The sequence below is a fragment of the Aplysia californica genome, unplaced genomic scaffold (assembly GCF_000002075.1).
Source record: "Aplysia californica isolate F4 #8 unplaced genomic scaffold, AplCal3.0 scaffold00395, whole genome shotgun sequence".
Lineage (NCBI taxonomy): Eukaryota > Metazoa > Mollusca > Gastropoda > Aplysiida > Aplysiidae > Aplysia > Aplysia californica.
The window spans coordinates 226913-242433 of NW_004797665.1; the positions used below are offsets into that span (position 1 = coordinate 226913).

At 38.9% G+C, this 15521-nt stretch overlaps 1 protein-coding gene across 3 annotated transcripts in view; it reads left to right on the forward strand.

The window, feature by feature from the left end:
• LOC101859720 (telomere-associated protein RIF1) overlaps positions 1–12703 on the forward strand; it is a 32675-nt gene extending 19972 nt beyond the window's left edge. For 2 of the 3 annotated variants that reach the window (XM_005103899.3, XM_035971207.1), the window contains exons 23-33: positions 856–1065; positions 1554–1636; positions 2085–2171; positions 2600–2669; positions 3123–6428; positions 6986–7123; positions 7953–8006; positions 8504–8721; positions 9411–9646; positions 10531–10617; positions 11858–12703. In XM_005103899.3, the coding sequence (XP_005103956.2) occupies positions 856–1065; positions 1554–1636; positions 2085–2171; positions 2600–2669; positions 3123–6428; positions 6986–7123; positions 7953–8006; positions 8504–8721; positions 9411–9646; positions 10531–10617; positions 11858–12072 (4704 nt within the window). In that variant the 3' untranslated portion in view covers positions 12073–12703. The remainder of the gene's footprint in view (positions 1–855; positions 1066–1553; positions 1637–2084; positions 2172–2599; positions 2670–3122; positions 6429–6985; positions 7124–7952; positions 8007–8503; positions 8722–9410; positions 9647–10530; positions 10618–11857) is intronic. The other variant, XM_035971206.1, reaches the window with a different exon arrangement.
• The last annotated feature ends 2818 nt before the right edge of the window (positions 12704–15521 follow it).

The following is a 15521-nucleotide window of genomic DNA, read 5'->3' on the forward strand; positions in this document are numbered from 1 at the left end:
CTACTACAGATTTTTTAGGTCAACTACAGATTTTTGGAAAAAAATTTGCGTCCAACTACAGATTTTGGTCCAGGCAATGTTGGCAGGTATGCATAGCACAGAGAATACAGTTTTGTTCCCACACTGTATTAAGTATCTCTCTTTCTTGCGGGGTTCTGCATCCTGCTCAGTTTATGTTGATGGTGATTGGCAGGGTCAAAATGTCTGGATGCTGTTTGTTCCTTTTTTTGTTTGTTTGTTTGGTCTTATTTCGTTTTTTTTTTCTCTCTATGATTTCATAAAAGAAGGTATTGTTATTCTCAGCATTTGTTTTCTGTTTAACCCCATGTTAGTTGTGTATCAGCTGTTATTCTGTTGGCAAATGCAACCTTGCACATTTTCAGTTTATTATCTCAAAATATCAGTGGTATCCCTGCCCCCTCTTTACACAGTCTAAATTGTGTTGGTGCAGGACTCTAAACATTTTTACAATCAATAAGTGTCTGGGTGTAGATATTTATAAATTAGTTGACAGTTATTGTATGATTTGGGTAGGGGTCTGCTGTGTTTATCAGATGTGTACCAGTTATACCTGAAAATTCTGCACCATTTGGGGAAGGCAAATGGTTGTCATTCCAGATATTTCTTTACACAGTTGACACTTCAATCAAATACCATACTTCATACTTTTTGAGTGGGTGGTTGGTGGGTGCTCCGGTGTGGTTTGCTTCTTTTTTCCTATCAAACGTCTATCGTCTTCTCTCCCCTCCTTTTTTGTGTTTGTTACTCTCTTGTAACACCTCTAATCTTGGCACTTATATGACCTTATTGTGTTACAAATGCCGTAAAACTTACTAAAACTACTTTTTGGAACAGGGGGAGTCCCAGCAAGCCCCACCCCCGTGTCTGCCAGGAATGCCATCACCGAAGAGACAGAGAGGCAGCATGCTCCACCGAGACCTGTCTCCGAGTCGAAAGACGTCCCCGTCTGCAAAGTCACCAGCAAAAGCAATTTCCCCGAAGGATGCTAAGAAACTCTTTTCATCCATGTGGAGCAGAATGGCTGTCGATTCCATGAAAGAAGAGGTGCAGTTTTAATGTCAATGTTTCTTGTGCTGTTTGCAAGTTTTCATGATATTCAGTGGTATGAGAGGTGTAATTGTTTTTGTGCTTCTTTGAAATATAAAGGTTTAGTTGTCGCCATTCATAAAATGTTAAGATTGTCTTGTGTGGTCTCGTGGCTACCTGATGCTTGCCCGAAAGGGGCGTAACATGTCAAGTACAATGAAATTTCTAAACAAGTGCTCATATAACCTTATGCAGTTGCAAGCGCCGTAAAACCCCATACTAAACTAAACAAGAGTCCTCTACTACATCTTTACCCATATGTTATGCCCAATTTTTGTTTAAAGGTTTTGAAAATATTTAGGATACTTCAGGATGTTTCTTCTTCTGGTTAATTCCAAGTTATTTTTCTTTTTGTTAAGTAAGTAGACTGCATATTTTGTGATGGTTGTGATCATTATGTTGTGTTACGAGACTTTTGATAAAGGTTTCAAAACAATCACTTTCAGGAGTTTGTTGTGATCAACTCGCCTGCTACACGGAAAAAGATGGTTCTGACAGAGCATCAGAAGGAAGTCATGAAAGAAAAGCGGTATGTATTTGCGAAGACATCATTGATTTATTCTTTTTAAAGTGTGGAATATGAAAAGAAAAGATTCTGGTTACAAAACAGAACAAAATCAAGATAAATATTCCTAAAGGAATAACTTTGGCCTGACTTGTATGCTACTTTTGCATTTGACTTGAAGGAGATGGATTCAAGTTTATTTATACCTGAAAGGTGACAAGCAACTTGATGTGTCCATGAACATTTTTTAAAGTGTATTTGATTACTTTCATGTGATGGTGGTTCCCAAGTGTTATTGTAGTTAAGATGTTCCTTTGTCTTGAATAACTAATGATAGTCTACCTGATGAAGGTAAGAGGAATATTTTTTTGGGTGGTAATTTTCCCCATATATTTTTTTTTCATGGTAAGAATTTTGTTGTTTTATTACTTCTGTACTTCAATCATTTTTTCCTTCTATTCTCTTTGTCCAGAATCTTGCCTGCCATGTATAACAACCTGGAGTTGTCTCAAGACGTGTCCTTGATGTCGCAGTTCGCAGGGGACAACACACAACAAAGGTAGTCTTCATTAACAAGCAGCATTTTTTAAATTTTGGCTGTTTCACAAATATCTTTTCCCAACTAAGATGAACAAGTTTTCTTTGTTGTTAGAGGGAGGGATGCTGATATTTAAAAGCACTTTAGTTGTTCATTTTGTATTTATAGAGTTGAAATTGTGTAGGAAAAAGCAGCCACAGTAAGAACTGATCCTTCAGACCAGTGTAGCACATATATTTTTTGTTCTTATCTTCAGTAGGTAAAATAAAGCCTCACGTGTACTTTAACCACTACTACTCTTTCCAAATGTAATAAACAAAATATTGCTGATATTGCAAATTTCTGGATGTTTACAATTATCACATGCTTGTTTTTTCATCTATTCTAGAGACATATTTTTAAAGCTTATTTTCATGTTCTCTCATTCTTCTTCCCTTGATCCTGTGTAGTAGCCAGTCATCTCAAAGTGTCATAGTCGTGAGTTCAGGGGATACTCAGGATAAAGACAAGAACAGCAAGGTAAGAGAATTAACAGTTTCTCTAAGGTTGTGTGGGCAATGTATGAAAAGCATTTGATTGTTTTTTAAATCTTGTGGCTGATCTCATTTTGTGCTTACTCATCTGTGCTTGTTTGTTCAAGAATATCTCACCAGTTGATAATTTTAATTTTGAATAGGAATTTTGGAAGCATTTAAAAATAATATAATGAAAAAAGAGAATTGTCTTGTTTGCTTTACAAATTTTTTTGAATTTTTTGAAAATGTGTCAAATGATGTTTATCTGTTCACTTTACAAGTGAATTACTTTACTCTCCCTTCCTCAGGGTTCTTTTCTTTTAACTTTTCACATTGTTCTTTGAGAACCTAAATAATAAACAGTGTTTTGTCCTTTGGTCTTTCCTTTTAATAATTATCCCTATGCTTGTTGTGTGGATCTCCTTTTGAGAAGGAATATTTTTTTTTTCTTTCTCAGAATGACCTCGACATGAGTGAGAAAAGTGAACTGAGTGGTTTCACCGTGCCCATGGCAACGAGGAGGCGCAAGTCTGTTCGCATCCAAGAGCTTCAAAGTGTTTCTGAGCCTTCAGAAGGGGACTTGTCTGAGAAATCAAATGAAAAGCATGGGAGTGCTTCAGAGGCAAAAACGAAAGTTGTAACGACCTATTTAGAGAAGCAAGTCAGTGCTGTGAACAAAACACAGGATGAGGTTGATGTCAGAGCTGAAAACTTTTCAGAGGAAGACGTCGTGAAATCTTCCATTGAAACTGATGAAGATTTATCGAAGAATGTTGTGTCAGAAAAATCAGCAAATCAAACTGATGTTTCTGACAGTAGCATAAACAATGATGCTCCTTTTGTTATGTTTAGAAACAAGGAAAGTCCAGAGTCGAAATCGATTAGTCTAAGTCAAGATTCTGGAAAACCAGAGCTTAGGCGGGTTTCTTTACGCAAAGTTCACAGTCAGAACGACATGACTGGTTCACAGTCAGCCAAACAGGAAAACGAGACAAACAAGAAGGCACCAAGAAGAGTTCCTCTGAAGAAAATCAGTGACCACCAGAATGAGCAGGCGAAGGATGGAACAGAGAAGTTGCCAACAAAACAAGAGAAATCTAGTCCAGCCTCTAATTTGGATCAGTGGATTGTGAAAGGAAACCCGACAAAGAGCAGTGACGGCAAAACTTCTGGGGCAGGCGCTGTGAATAGTCCCAGCTTTGCCCTGGTTGTTGAGAGCGACACGCCCCCTGATGAAGAGACCGAGGAGACGCACACCCTGGTTGAGGACACACAGTCTCCGTTTAAATTGTCGGCCAAAAGGCAAATAGCCAGAGAGCAAGACAAATCAATCGCTGAGACTCCTACGAAAAGCGACACTTCGCCCCCTGTATTAAGAAGTGTGCGCAAACTTTTTGTGGACAAAGTCTCAGGGGAGGATGATAAGACAGTTGGGGAAGCGGAAGTTGGAAGTAGTGGGAAACCGCCCTCATCCGATGCTGATCCTGAAGTGACATCCTCACAGGGGTTTGAAACAAGCCTGAAAGAAACGAAAAATCAGAAGGAACAAGATCGTCTCACCGCCTTTGGCTTTTCACTACCTGAGGAGGAGGAGGATTCTGAAAAAGTTCCTGAGAAGGCTGATGCTGCTCCTGGTGGTAGCAAGCAAATTAATTCGGCTACAGAGAGTGAAAGCTTGTTTCCATGTACTGGGGAGGAAGTGCAGAAGTTCTCGCTAGAAATGATGCCAACTCTTGCTTCTCAGCTTCACAGTGATGGGAAAGATTTTGGATCTCAAAGCCCAAAGTCTTCATCTGAGGAAAGTGGGAAGGAGTCAAACAAGTCAGGAGAAACAGTAGATAGAGTGCCCTCCAGTTCAGAGTCAGACTTTAACCCTGTGGTACCTACCATTGAAGATGAAAGTGAAAAAGCTGCCCTACCCAATAGGAGAAAGAAGGCGGTGCCGAAAAAATACTCTCCTATGAAACGTCCGAGGCGTGCTACAAGGAACAAGCTGGTTGAGAAAAAATGCCCGTGCTGTGCATCTTCTCCTAGACGCTGCAAACACAAGGACAGGAAGCCAGTGACCTCAACTGTCCAAGAGGAAGCTGATGACGTGTCTCACACCCCCAGCAAACATCAGCCTTCGTCCACCGAAGAAGAAAAGAGTAAATCTGGCCATCAGTCGGAGAACAGCAGCGAAAAGCGATCTGATGTCACAAATTCCAAAGAAGGACCAGATGGCGAAATGACGCACTTAAAGCCAATTGAATTGTCTCCTGAGGTGGTGGGGGAGGTCACCCCAGACATGAAATCTCCTTCCAATTTCACCCCATCGAGGCGGCATAGCTCTGTGAAGAGATCTCGAAGCTGTGCTGTTACCTCTCAAGAAGTTAAATCAAAACAGAAAGATCCTAAAAAGACGTCGCTAGATTTCAGCAGCTCTTTGAAAAAGGGAGACAAGGTCTCGCCCATCAAGAATGCGATTGTGGATGAATATGCCGATCTGGAGATAAAGAAAAGGAAGCTGTCAGGGCCGTCTGCAACAGGAAATAAGAAGAGAATTATTTCTCCACGACAACGGACTGGCCAGCCGAGACATATGCTCAGAACACGAGGAAAGATTGGAAGAAAACTATCCCCTAGTTCTTCTGCACCTCCTCTAAAGTCGAGGAAGATTTCTGAACCAAAACAGAGAAATAAAGGAGGAATCAAAATGAGGAAGACGATAGAAAAAGTGGCAGCTGAAGAGTCGGATGAAGATGAAGATAATGTTCCTTTATCCCAGATTTCTCTCAAAACTGTCAAACAGTGTGATGTCGATGAGGTCACAGATTCTGTTGATGAAGTCGTTGCGCCCTCTATTGAGCCGGTAACAGATGACATGGAAGAAACTGGGCTGTCGGAGATTACAGAGGTGATTACAAGGCAGGAAGAAGAGCAAAAGATTGATGACAATCAGGTTGTGGATACGGAGAGTGAATGTAATCCTCCCTCTCCTTTCATGGACCACTCGTATGCTGATTCGCAAGATCACATCCAGCCTGGGCAGCAGATGTTGTCTCTAGAGAGTGAAAGTTCCGGAGAGGGTGAACCCACGAGCAAGAACTGTGAGCCCAGTGGCTTGGAGGACATTGCTGAAGAACCAGCATCCAGCAATAGAGTTAATGACACAGAGGACGAATCTCACTCAGAACCACTGAGAGTTGATGCACAATCTGACATTGCTGAAATGTCTGAACCTTTAAGTCCCGTGATTGCAGATAAGTCAGCAGTGGATGCCACAAGCATTCCTGAAAGTGAAGAAATGCATGAAGAGAAAAGTATTCCTTCATCTGACAGCATAGATCATGTTGAGACAGATGTTAGTGAAGAAGATAAAAAACTTCACCAGGGCGAGGATGCCGATATGCCCCAAGATGTTGTGAATCAAAATGATGCTAAGTCAAACCCTGAAGCAAGTACAACCGATAACTCTGAAGCAGATAATTCTGACAAAGAAAACGCTTCTACAAAATCTGCAGATGCCAAAATGGACACTGAGTCCGAAGCGGAGGCTTCCTGCTGCAATGACTCGAGCAAAAAGGAATCCGAAAAGGTTGATGAAGCAGTCTCGGTTGAAGCGGAGGAGCAACAAAGTAATGAAGTTACAGGTGAAGCTGCCAGTGCTGCTGCAGGAACTCCGGACACTGAGCGAGTTCTGCTCCACGACTGGTCTCCCTCAAAGTCTCCCAGCAGTAGCATTCTGAAGAAGTTTGACCAGGGAACGCCACCTTCTAGCAAAGTAAGTTCATTGTTGCCTTTTTTTTCTTTAATGCATTTAGTTTCAATATTTTGATAGTTTATAGATCACTTGGAAGACTGTGTATGGGTGGTTGGAGTGCATCTGTTTTGTACTTTTTTCTTTCCTTCTGTTGTGTCTGTCTGTCTTACTTTTCCATGCCCAAAGTGCTTCTCTTTATTCGACAAGTCACATCTTTTCAATTAAAATTTTTGTTACTGGTAATGAGTATACTGACCTAAAGCCTGAACTTAAAGGTAAATGCACAGCATCTGCATTTTCAGAATATATTTTGATGTTTGATTAATGCACTTGTCTGCACGAGCTGATTTTTTTAGTGCTGTGTATTTCAAAATTATCAATATTTTTTAAGTTGTGGCATACCTTGATCTAATATCTTATTATATTGATGAGAGGAGTACATTTTGCCCTACGTTTTGATTTCCCATTGATTTATCAAGGTAAAGCAATCGCTGTTTGTGGTTGACCCTGACCCTGTATTACTTATTAAATCGAGCTTATTAATGTTGACTGTGTATTTGTTAAAATTATGCTTGCAGTCTCGAAGAGTGTCCTTTGCCGATCCGGTGGTCAGTGGAAAGAGTCCAGTGAGAGAAAAGTACCAGAGTGAATCGGCGCAGTCTTCTCCCTTAACCCCATGCGACAGCCCTGGAAGAAGGTCATTCATAATGAGGAAGGTGAGGATTCAATTTCTTTGTTGGTTTACTGCTACTACTATGAACAAGTTATGGGAGAATAAGCATTATTTTGAGATTTTCGTAGAATTTGTAAATTATTGGGAAAGAAAGTATTTTAACTTTTGTGATAATTTTTGTGTTCGGTGACTAGTTTTGGCACTAATGTAAAATTATTTCTTCTTTCGGTATAATATTGACTAGGGGTGACAAACTCAATCACTCAGGGGGCCACCCTCAAATTACATTGAAAGTTGTGAGCCGAACTGGCTATAATATAATTTTACTGTAGATAATTTTAATTAACATTGTCAGTGAACTAGAATCTCTATCTTCCTTCCAAATGGCTAGTTCAGCTCCAATTTATGTTATTGGGGCATACATCTAATCAAAAGACTAAATAGAATGACTGTCATTATCTGCCCCTTGATTTTATTGCGTTTTATGTTTATGCTTCATATAAAAGTTTCACGTGTCTTCCAGAGTCGAATTTTGCACAGAGAACAGGGACTCTGCCTGTTGCTTTTTTACCTTGTTTCTATCATTGTTTCATGTCCTCTGATCTATGTCTTTCATTGTTTTGCTTTTCTTTTAAAAAAATAGATCAGCCTTTGATTGTGGGTTGTTCGCTCCTTCTTTCCTATCAAACCTATATTGTACATATTATCTCTCCTTTTGGTGTATGTTAATCTCTTGTAACACATCTATTCTTCGGCACTTATATGACCTTATTGTGTTGTGAAGTACCCTCCATTTTTAAACGGAAAAATTTGTCCACATTGACATTACACAAATTCTATTGTCCATCATCTTATTACGAAATGTATTTCAGAATCTGGGGCGTCTCTCTGGCTACAAACGCAGATTAGAGTCATCTTTGAGAAAGGTAAGCAAAGTCCTTTTGTGGACGAATATAGTCAATGTCCCTAATATGTCACCTCTGTATTTAAAAAAAAATTGAATTGAAACAAGAGAGCATGTACTGTGATCTCATGAAGAATTAGAAATCTTTCTTTCCGTAACAGAATTTGAAAAAGTTTTGTTAATGTTCATTAATCTTCATTGACAGCTCAATCGTAGTTTTGATAAAAGAAAAGAAAGTAAGATCTATATTTAAAAAACCTATTTTGTCAAGAGATGGATTTTAGAGATGTCAGTAGTGGACATTGTAAATGTTCATTGTTTTTTGTTCAGTTTTATCATTTCTCAATTTTGAAAAGAGGAAATAAATTTTTTTAAAAACAAAAACATTAAAATAACCTAAAAAATACTTATGGTTCTTCTTGTTGCAACTCTAATGTAAACACACGATTTTGTAAATGAAGAGAGATGGATGTGTGATGAAAATCAGTGAATGAAACCCGTTTCTTTTTTCTACCTCAGGATCCCAGCTTGGCCCGGCTTTCCCGCTACAATCAGAGCCCCAGTGGGTCTCCTCTGTCGCAGTCTCCGTACAGAGCCACCCCTTCCCCACTGTCTCAATCATCATACAGAGCCACCCTAGAGTCACAGCTCGACTCCACAAAACCCATCTTCCCTGACCTGGTGGACTGCCAGAAAGATCTTGACAACATTCTGCCTCAGTTGACTTCATCTTTATGGTTTGTTTGTTTGTTTTTCTTATAATAAATAGCATTTGTATAGCGCATATCCCCACTCAACAGCAGGCTCTATGCGCTTTACACTATATTATTACCCCAGCAGACCATAGAACACTCCGAAACATTCTCAGCTTCCCGGGAAGCATACAGTGCTAGCAGCTGATTAAGCGCTTAAACACTAACAAACTGACAAGATCTTTCACTGTCTATAGCTGGGTACCCATTCCCACCAGGGTGAAGTGAGGAAAATTTGTGTAGAGTGCCTTTCCCAAGGACGCAACGTCGGGCCCCTGACGGGATTCGAACCCACGACCTTACGGTTGCGAGTCGGAGAGCCTAACCACTAGGCCACCAACGCCAATTTTATATTTTGGATGTTTACTGTGCGGCTTTTGTCTTATAGTGTTGTTTAGTTACTAATCTATAGGTTTATTTAGTCTTTCTTTAATTGGAAAAGCTTGCTTGAATCCCAGTTTAACATTTGTGTTTTTTGCCATAGATGGAGGGGAGGGGGGAGTTGGTGAAGAAGCTCTTATGCTCACCTTTTGAGAACAGCTTAATGAAAATCAATGTTTGACTGTTTAAGAAAGTTGTGTAGATAAATGTGGTATTCTCACCTGTTCTGCTTAGTTTGCTGAAATTCTTCTTATAGGTTATCTCTTATAATATTTCAAATTGTGTAATTTCAGGTATAGAGGCCTGTGCCAGATGATGAAAGGCCGGAACCTGAACACTATCGGTGACCTGTGTGCCCTGACTGAGGTTCAGGTGAACCAGCTGCCCATCCGGAACCCCAAGGTTGAGACGGTGCGGATGGTGCTGTCTGGCTTCATGGCCCAGCACGGCCTCCAAAAGGCGCCTGTTGTAGAAGTTGACAGCGGTTCCCCAGACAGAACTCTTGCTAAAGGGGCCACAATCGGGGAAGGTAGGTGGAACATATTTTTCTGACATTATGTTGGGTGTCGCTCAAATTATTCCAGGTTGGGATGTTGAATGTTTAACTGCAGGTGGGTGCAAGTGGTACTTCTGGTGTGGTTTCTTCTTTCTTTTCTGTCAAATATCTATCGTCCTTATCTCTCCTCCAGCGGGTGCTCTGGTGTGGTTTGCTTCTTCTTTCCTATCAAACATCTATCGTCCTTATCTCTCCTTCTTGTTTTGTGTTTGTTACTCTCTTGTAACATCTCTAATCTTTGGCTCTTATATGACCTTATTGTGTTGAAAGTGCCGTAAAACTCTTACTAAAACTAGAACTTATCTCTCCTTTTTTTGTGTTCGTTACTCTTTTGTAACACCTCTAACCCTCGGCACTTATATGACCTATTTGTGTTGCAAGTGTCATAGAATTCTTACTAAAACTTTAAAAAACTGTTTTCTGAACGTATTGGTTGGTTGGCTGTACCAGCTTGTAGCTTGAAACTTATATTTTTAGGGTGAATATGCCAACAACTGTTCTTTTTAAATTAAAACTTGCTGTGACAAAACAAGGAAAAGGCCTAAGTTTGTAAGAGTTAAGCTCAGTTGAATTTGTCCGAGACAGCCACCCTTTGTCAACGAGAAGAGTTATCTTAGACAGGGGTATGTATAAGAGAGTGCAAGGTTGGAAGTGGTTGTTTATGTATTATTATTAGTAGTAGTAGTGGTTGTTTATATTATTTTTATTATTATCATTATTATAGGCATCTGTTTTCATAGTTAGGTTCTCATAAAAGGATTACAATGAACCAGTGAGTGAGTCTGTATGCTTTGTTCATAAATGGTTTGTTTTTGAGAACTCATTAAGATAAAGATATATTTTTATGTCTGTTTCAGTTGTCACGCCATCTAGCATTGCTGATGAAGGCATTAAAGTACGGCCAGGTGATGATGCCGCATTGGAGTCAATTTCCCCCATCAAAGGTGAGTACTGTAGACTTTATGCAACCTGAAATTTTGGTTAACATTAAAAGATTTACTTTACTTTTCTGATCCAGCGGCCGTTTGGGTTCTAGCCCTTCGGTCTGATTAAAAGATTTCAAATCCCCATTTTTTCCCCCCACCTCTTTTTTTTTCTACGCATTGCAACTTCCCTTAGCACAAAATCTTCTTGATACAAAGAAATTTCTCTGGTTCAGGGAATTTTTGTTATCAGGGTTTTACTGTAGTTATTTTTAAAATGTACTTTTTGTGTGATATGTGTCCATTTGTTCAAGGGATCGGGTGGAGGAAAGAAATCTGGTGGTCTGAGAAGAGTAAAGGGCACTGGTCCCCCAAAGTAACGTTTGTGTTGTCCTGATCTTCATGTGGAAGATGAGACATAATTGATAATAATTGATATTCATGAACAGTAAATGACTATGTTACAGATGATTTACTTAGGCAAATTAATGCTGACTGAATTGTCTGTCTGTCTGTCTGTCTCTCTCTCTCTCTCTCTCTCTCTCTCTCTCTCTCTCTCTCTCTCTCTCTGGTAGGGGTTTCTATTGAAAATTAAAGGCCCTGTGTAATTTTAGGAGTCCAAGTGTGAACCTCTTGAAGCATTGTTACCGGTTTGTGAGTGTATACATATATGTTAGTTTTATTTTTGATAAATTCGAAAGCTGTTTCACACACATGGGATGTTATTTTATTCTCTTTTCATCTCTTTTGTGGGTTTGCTGAAACCAACTTTAAATTTATATGCTAATAATACAATTTCCCCTTTGTGGACTGAAATTTTATTTATAAATCAAACGCTTTGTGGAGGGAAGATATTTATAGGTTCACATGTCATCGGCTAGGTGCAAAACTCGGATAAATGCCAGGTTGCTCAATGGTATTTGTTGAATTTTTGCATGCAGCCATCAATTCGGTTTGCTTTTGTTTTTATTTTTAATGAGGGTTTTAAAAAATTTTTTTTTTATTCTTTCTTTTCATCTTTTTCATATGTTGAGCACATAAAAAATAGATCTCATTTTAGTGATTTGTGTATAGAGTTTTTGTTAGTTTTGCTGACACTGAGGGAGCACAAATTTACTTCTGTGAAGAATTTTTTTTTTCTTTTTTGTGACTGGTGCTTCAAGTGGTTCACACGATTTCTTAATTTGTAAAAAGGAACATTACCACACCAATATATATTTTATAGAAAGAAATTTTCTTCTCGAATATCTTCTCGTAAAAGACGCTGAAGCGAGCCGGTCGTCTCCGCGGAAGATGCTGGTGTTTGACATGGACGAGGGCAATGCCCTGGCTCACCTGAAGGAGCTGGCGGAGCACAAGGACAGCCTGGGCCTGAAGGAGATGAACAACCGGGAGCTGTTTGAGATGCACCAGACCCTCAACTCCTTGTTTGGCGTTCTCGTGGAGGAGATGAAGTCGAGGGAACCCAGCTCGTGAATCTCGAGTTCGTTGTAGATTTCTGTATGTATATTAAATTTTTCCATGTATGTAGACCAGTCACTACCTCAGAATTATTACAAAGTTCTATCTGACATTTTTGGTCATAATTTTGAGTTACTAAGACCATGAGGTCAGATACCAAATGTTCTGTTTGCTCTATCAAAATCATAAGATCGTTCCGAGTTGTTATCTGCACATTTAAAGAATTGCATTCGAAAAAGCTTGACATGTTGTAAAGTTGTAAGACTCAGAGTTTTGTACACCAAATTTCTCAAAACTAGGTGCTGGGCAGATAGAACTTTGTAAGTGCTGGGGTAGCAATTGGTAGCAAAGTTTGCTGGTGTATTGGTTAAGCTCTTGACCTTTGCACACAGGAGATGTAGATTCAATTCCTGAGTAGGTAAGGTATTGTATCGAGTGTCCATTTGTCTGCTGTGGTGTTGAACCACCACACTGCTCAAGTTGGCCTTGATGATAGGCAGGGCTGAAGCAGCTTGCCCCCTTAATTGTGTTGAAGGAAGCGTTGAATATTTAGAATGAGTCTTTTGTTTAGAATATGAAATCAAGACCACCTTGCCCATATTTATGGTTTTTAAAAGCAATTTATTTTACCTGTCCAAACTGGTCTGTGACAAGTAAAGATGACTCAAGATTTTTAAAGCTTGCAGAGCTGAAGATATATTTACTGCTCAATTGTTTTTTTCAGCTAAGGTTGTTTAGATTCATGACTAAGAAGTCTATTTACTGAAAATGTTTTAACAGGTTGCTTTTTTAATAAATTTAGGGAAAATATGTTTTGCTAATTGTACTATAATGTATGTATTGTTTATTTTTACACTGAAAGTGTTCATGTATAGTATTATTAATGACATGGCTTCTGGTCCTCTGAAGGGGGGGAGTGTGCCGCGTTTTTCCCTGCAAGACACGCTGTCTCATGTTGTCCCAGTCAGTCAGGCTGCTTTTTATTGAGACCAGGGGATTCTGAGTTAGTGGAGGTATGGAGTAGAGAGTTGTGTGGCAGTCTGTAAGCTCTTGAGTAAGATGTTATTTGGCATGTAAGGACTCAATTCTTGAATAACATGTTATTTGGTATGTGTGTTAGGAGGGTAATTCTTGAATAACATGTTATTTGTTATGTGTTATGGGGGTAATTCTTGAGTAAACATGTTTGGTGTGTGTGTGTGTGTAAGGACTATCAATTCTTGAATAACATGTTCGGTATGTGTGTAAGGACTTGGTATGTGTATAAGGACTGTCAATTCTTGAATAACATGTTCGGTATGTGTGTAAGGACTTGGTATGTGTATAAGGACTGTCAATTCTTGAATAACATGTTCGGTATGTGTGTAAGGACTTGGTATGTGTATAAGGACTGTCAATTCTTGAATAACATGTTTGGTATGTGTATAAGGACTGTCAATTCTTGAATAACATGTTCGGTATGTGTGTAAGGACTTGGTATGTGTATAAGGACTGTCAATTCTTGAATAACATGTTCGGTATGTGTGTAAGGACTTGGTATGTGTATAAGGACTGTCAATTATTGAATAACATGTTCGGTATGTGTGTAAGGACTTGGTATGTGTATAAGGACTGTCAATTCTTGAATAACATGTTCGGTATGTGTGTAAGGACTTGGTATGTGTATAAGGACTGTCAATTCTTGAATAACATGTTCGGTATGTGTGTAAGGACTTGGTATGTGTATAAGGACTGTCAATTCTTGAATAACATGTTCGGTATGTGTGTAAGGACTTGGTATGTGTGTAAGGACTGTCAATTATTGAATAACTTTTTGTTTGGTACGAGTTTAGGGACTTTGTGTCAATTCTTGAATAATATTTTTGGTGTTTGTGTAAAGACTGTCAATTCTTGAATAATATTTTTGGTGTTTGTGTAAAGACTGTCAATTCTTGAATAATATTTTTGGTGTTTGTGTAAAGACTGTTAATTCTTGCGTCATTTTTTGTTTTGTACGTGTTTAAGGATTGTCAATTTTTGAATAACGTGAGTTTTGGTTCGTGTGTAACGGCGGAACATTCTTGAGCAACATGTTGTTTGTACGTGTTTAAGAGGCACAGGCCAGAACATGGTTTGTTACTTCGGAGCATTGAGGTTCTGGGTTGAAGGTCGGATGTGGAGGTTTTTAATTGACTGATGTTTTGTAAGCCATGTCCTGTGGCTTGAATTTAGAGTGAGTGCTTGCTTTTGATAGATATTCTTTTCTCTGTTTTAAAAGTTGTATTTAAATCGTTATGTGTGGAGTCTTTCTTTTTCATCCTTACACCCCCTTTTGTGGGTTAAAGGAGTTTATATAGGGGGGTATCAGGGTTGGAAATGTTTTGATGAGCTTTTGGTTTTTGGCTCCTTTTTTTTTTAAAAACAAAATTAATTGATCTATTTGGTAAAGTTTTTGGCTCCAACAGTAATGTCCTTTTCCTAGAACGGAGCCATTTCCATGCTTTTGGTTGTGAGATCTTGAATTCTTAGATGATCAGGCCCTTTCCACTGTTGGAACTACATGTTTTCTTCAGTTGTGTAATAATTTCATCAATTTTTTAGAGGATCAGAGAGGGCTCAGTACAGACGTGCTTCATGCCCAGACTTGGTTATATATGCGGTCAGGCACGGTAACTCAAATACAACAGGGATTGACATATCACTACCTCAGAATTGAAAGTTCTACCGGATATTTTTGGCTGTATTGAGTTACTAGGACCATGAGGTCAGAAACCAAATGGTCTATCTGTTCTATAAAAATTGTGAGATTTTTCAGTGTCATTATCAAGATATTCAAAGAATTGCATTTGAAAAAGCTTGGCAGGATGTGAAACTCAAAATCTTTGACGTCATATTTCTCAACTTGTAATTCTGAGGTAGCGAAATGTAAATCGTAGAGTAAAAAGAGATTCGGTCAGGAAATTGCAAATTGTACGTGCTATACGTGTATTTTGGGACTTCCGTGCTCATGTAATCCGTGTCTAATCGAACATTGTATGTTTCCATTCCCCCCCCCCCCCAGAGGTGCTCTTTTAAAGCCTTTTTAGTAGGTGCCTCTGTTTTGTGTGAGCTGCTAAGGGCATTTTATGTGTACTCTTCTCTTTATTCGTTTTTGAAAAAAATGTACCTTATGACTGTGGAATGTGCTTGATTTGGTTTGGGCATCGCCTACTGTTCTGCCGTAAGCTGACAAAATGCCTTTTTTTTTTCATTTTGGCACCAAGTTTTTTATTTGCTACATCAAAAGCCGGATCAGTTACCATTCTTGTGTGAAAAAATCAAATTGAAACTATTACTAGTTATTTAAATAAATCAGAATTCAACTTTCAGAACGACTCTATTTTTCAGTGGTTACGCTGACGACAAAAAAAGGCGTTTTGTCAGCTTACAGCTGTGTTATGTTTTGATCTTTGCTTTTCCCTTGTCATTAAAATGTTTAATTGCCG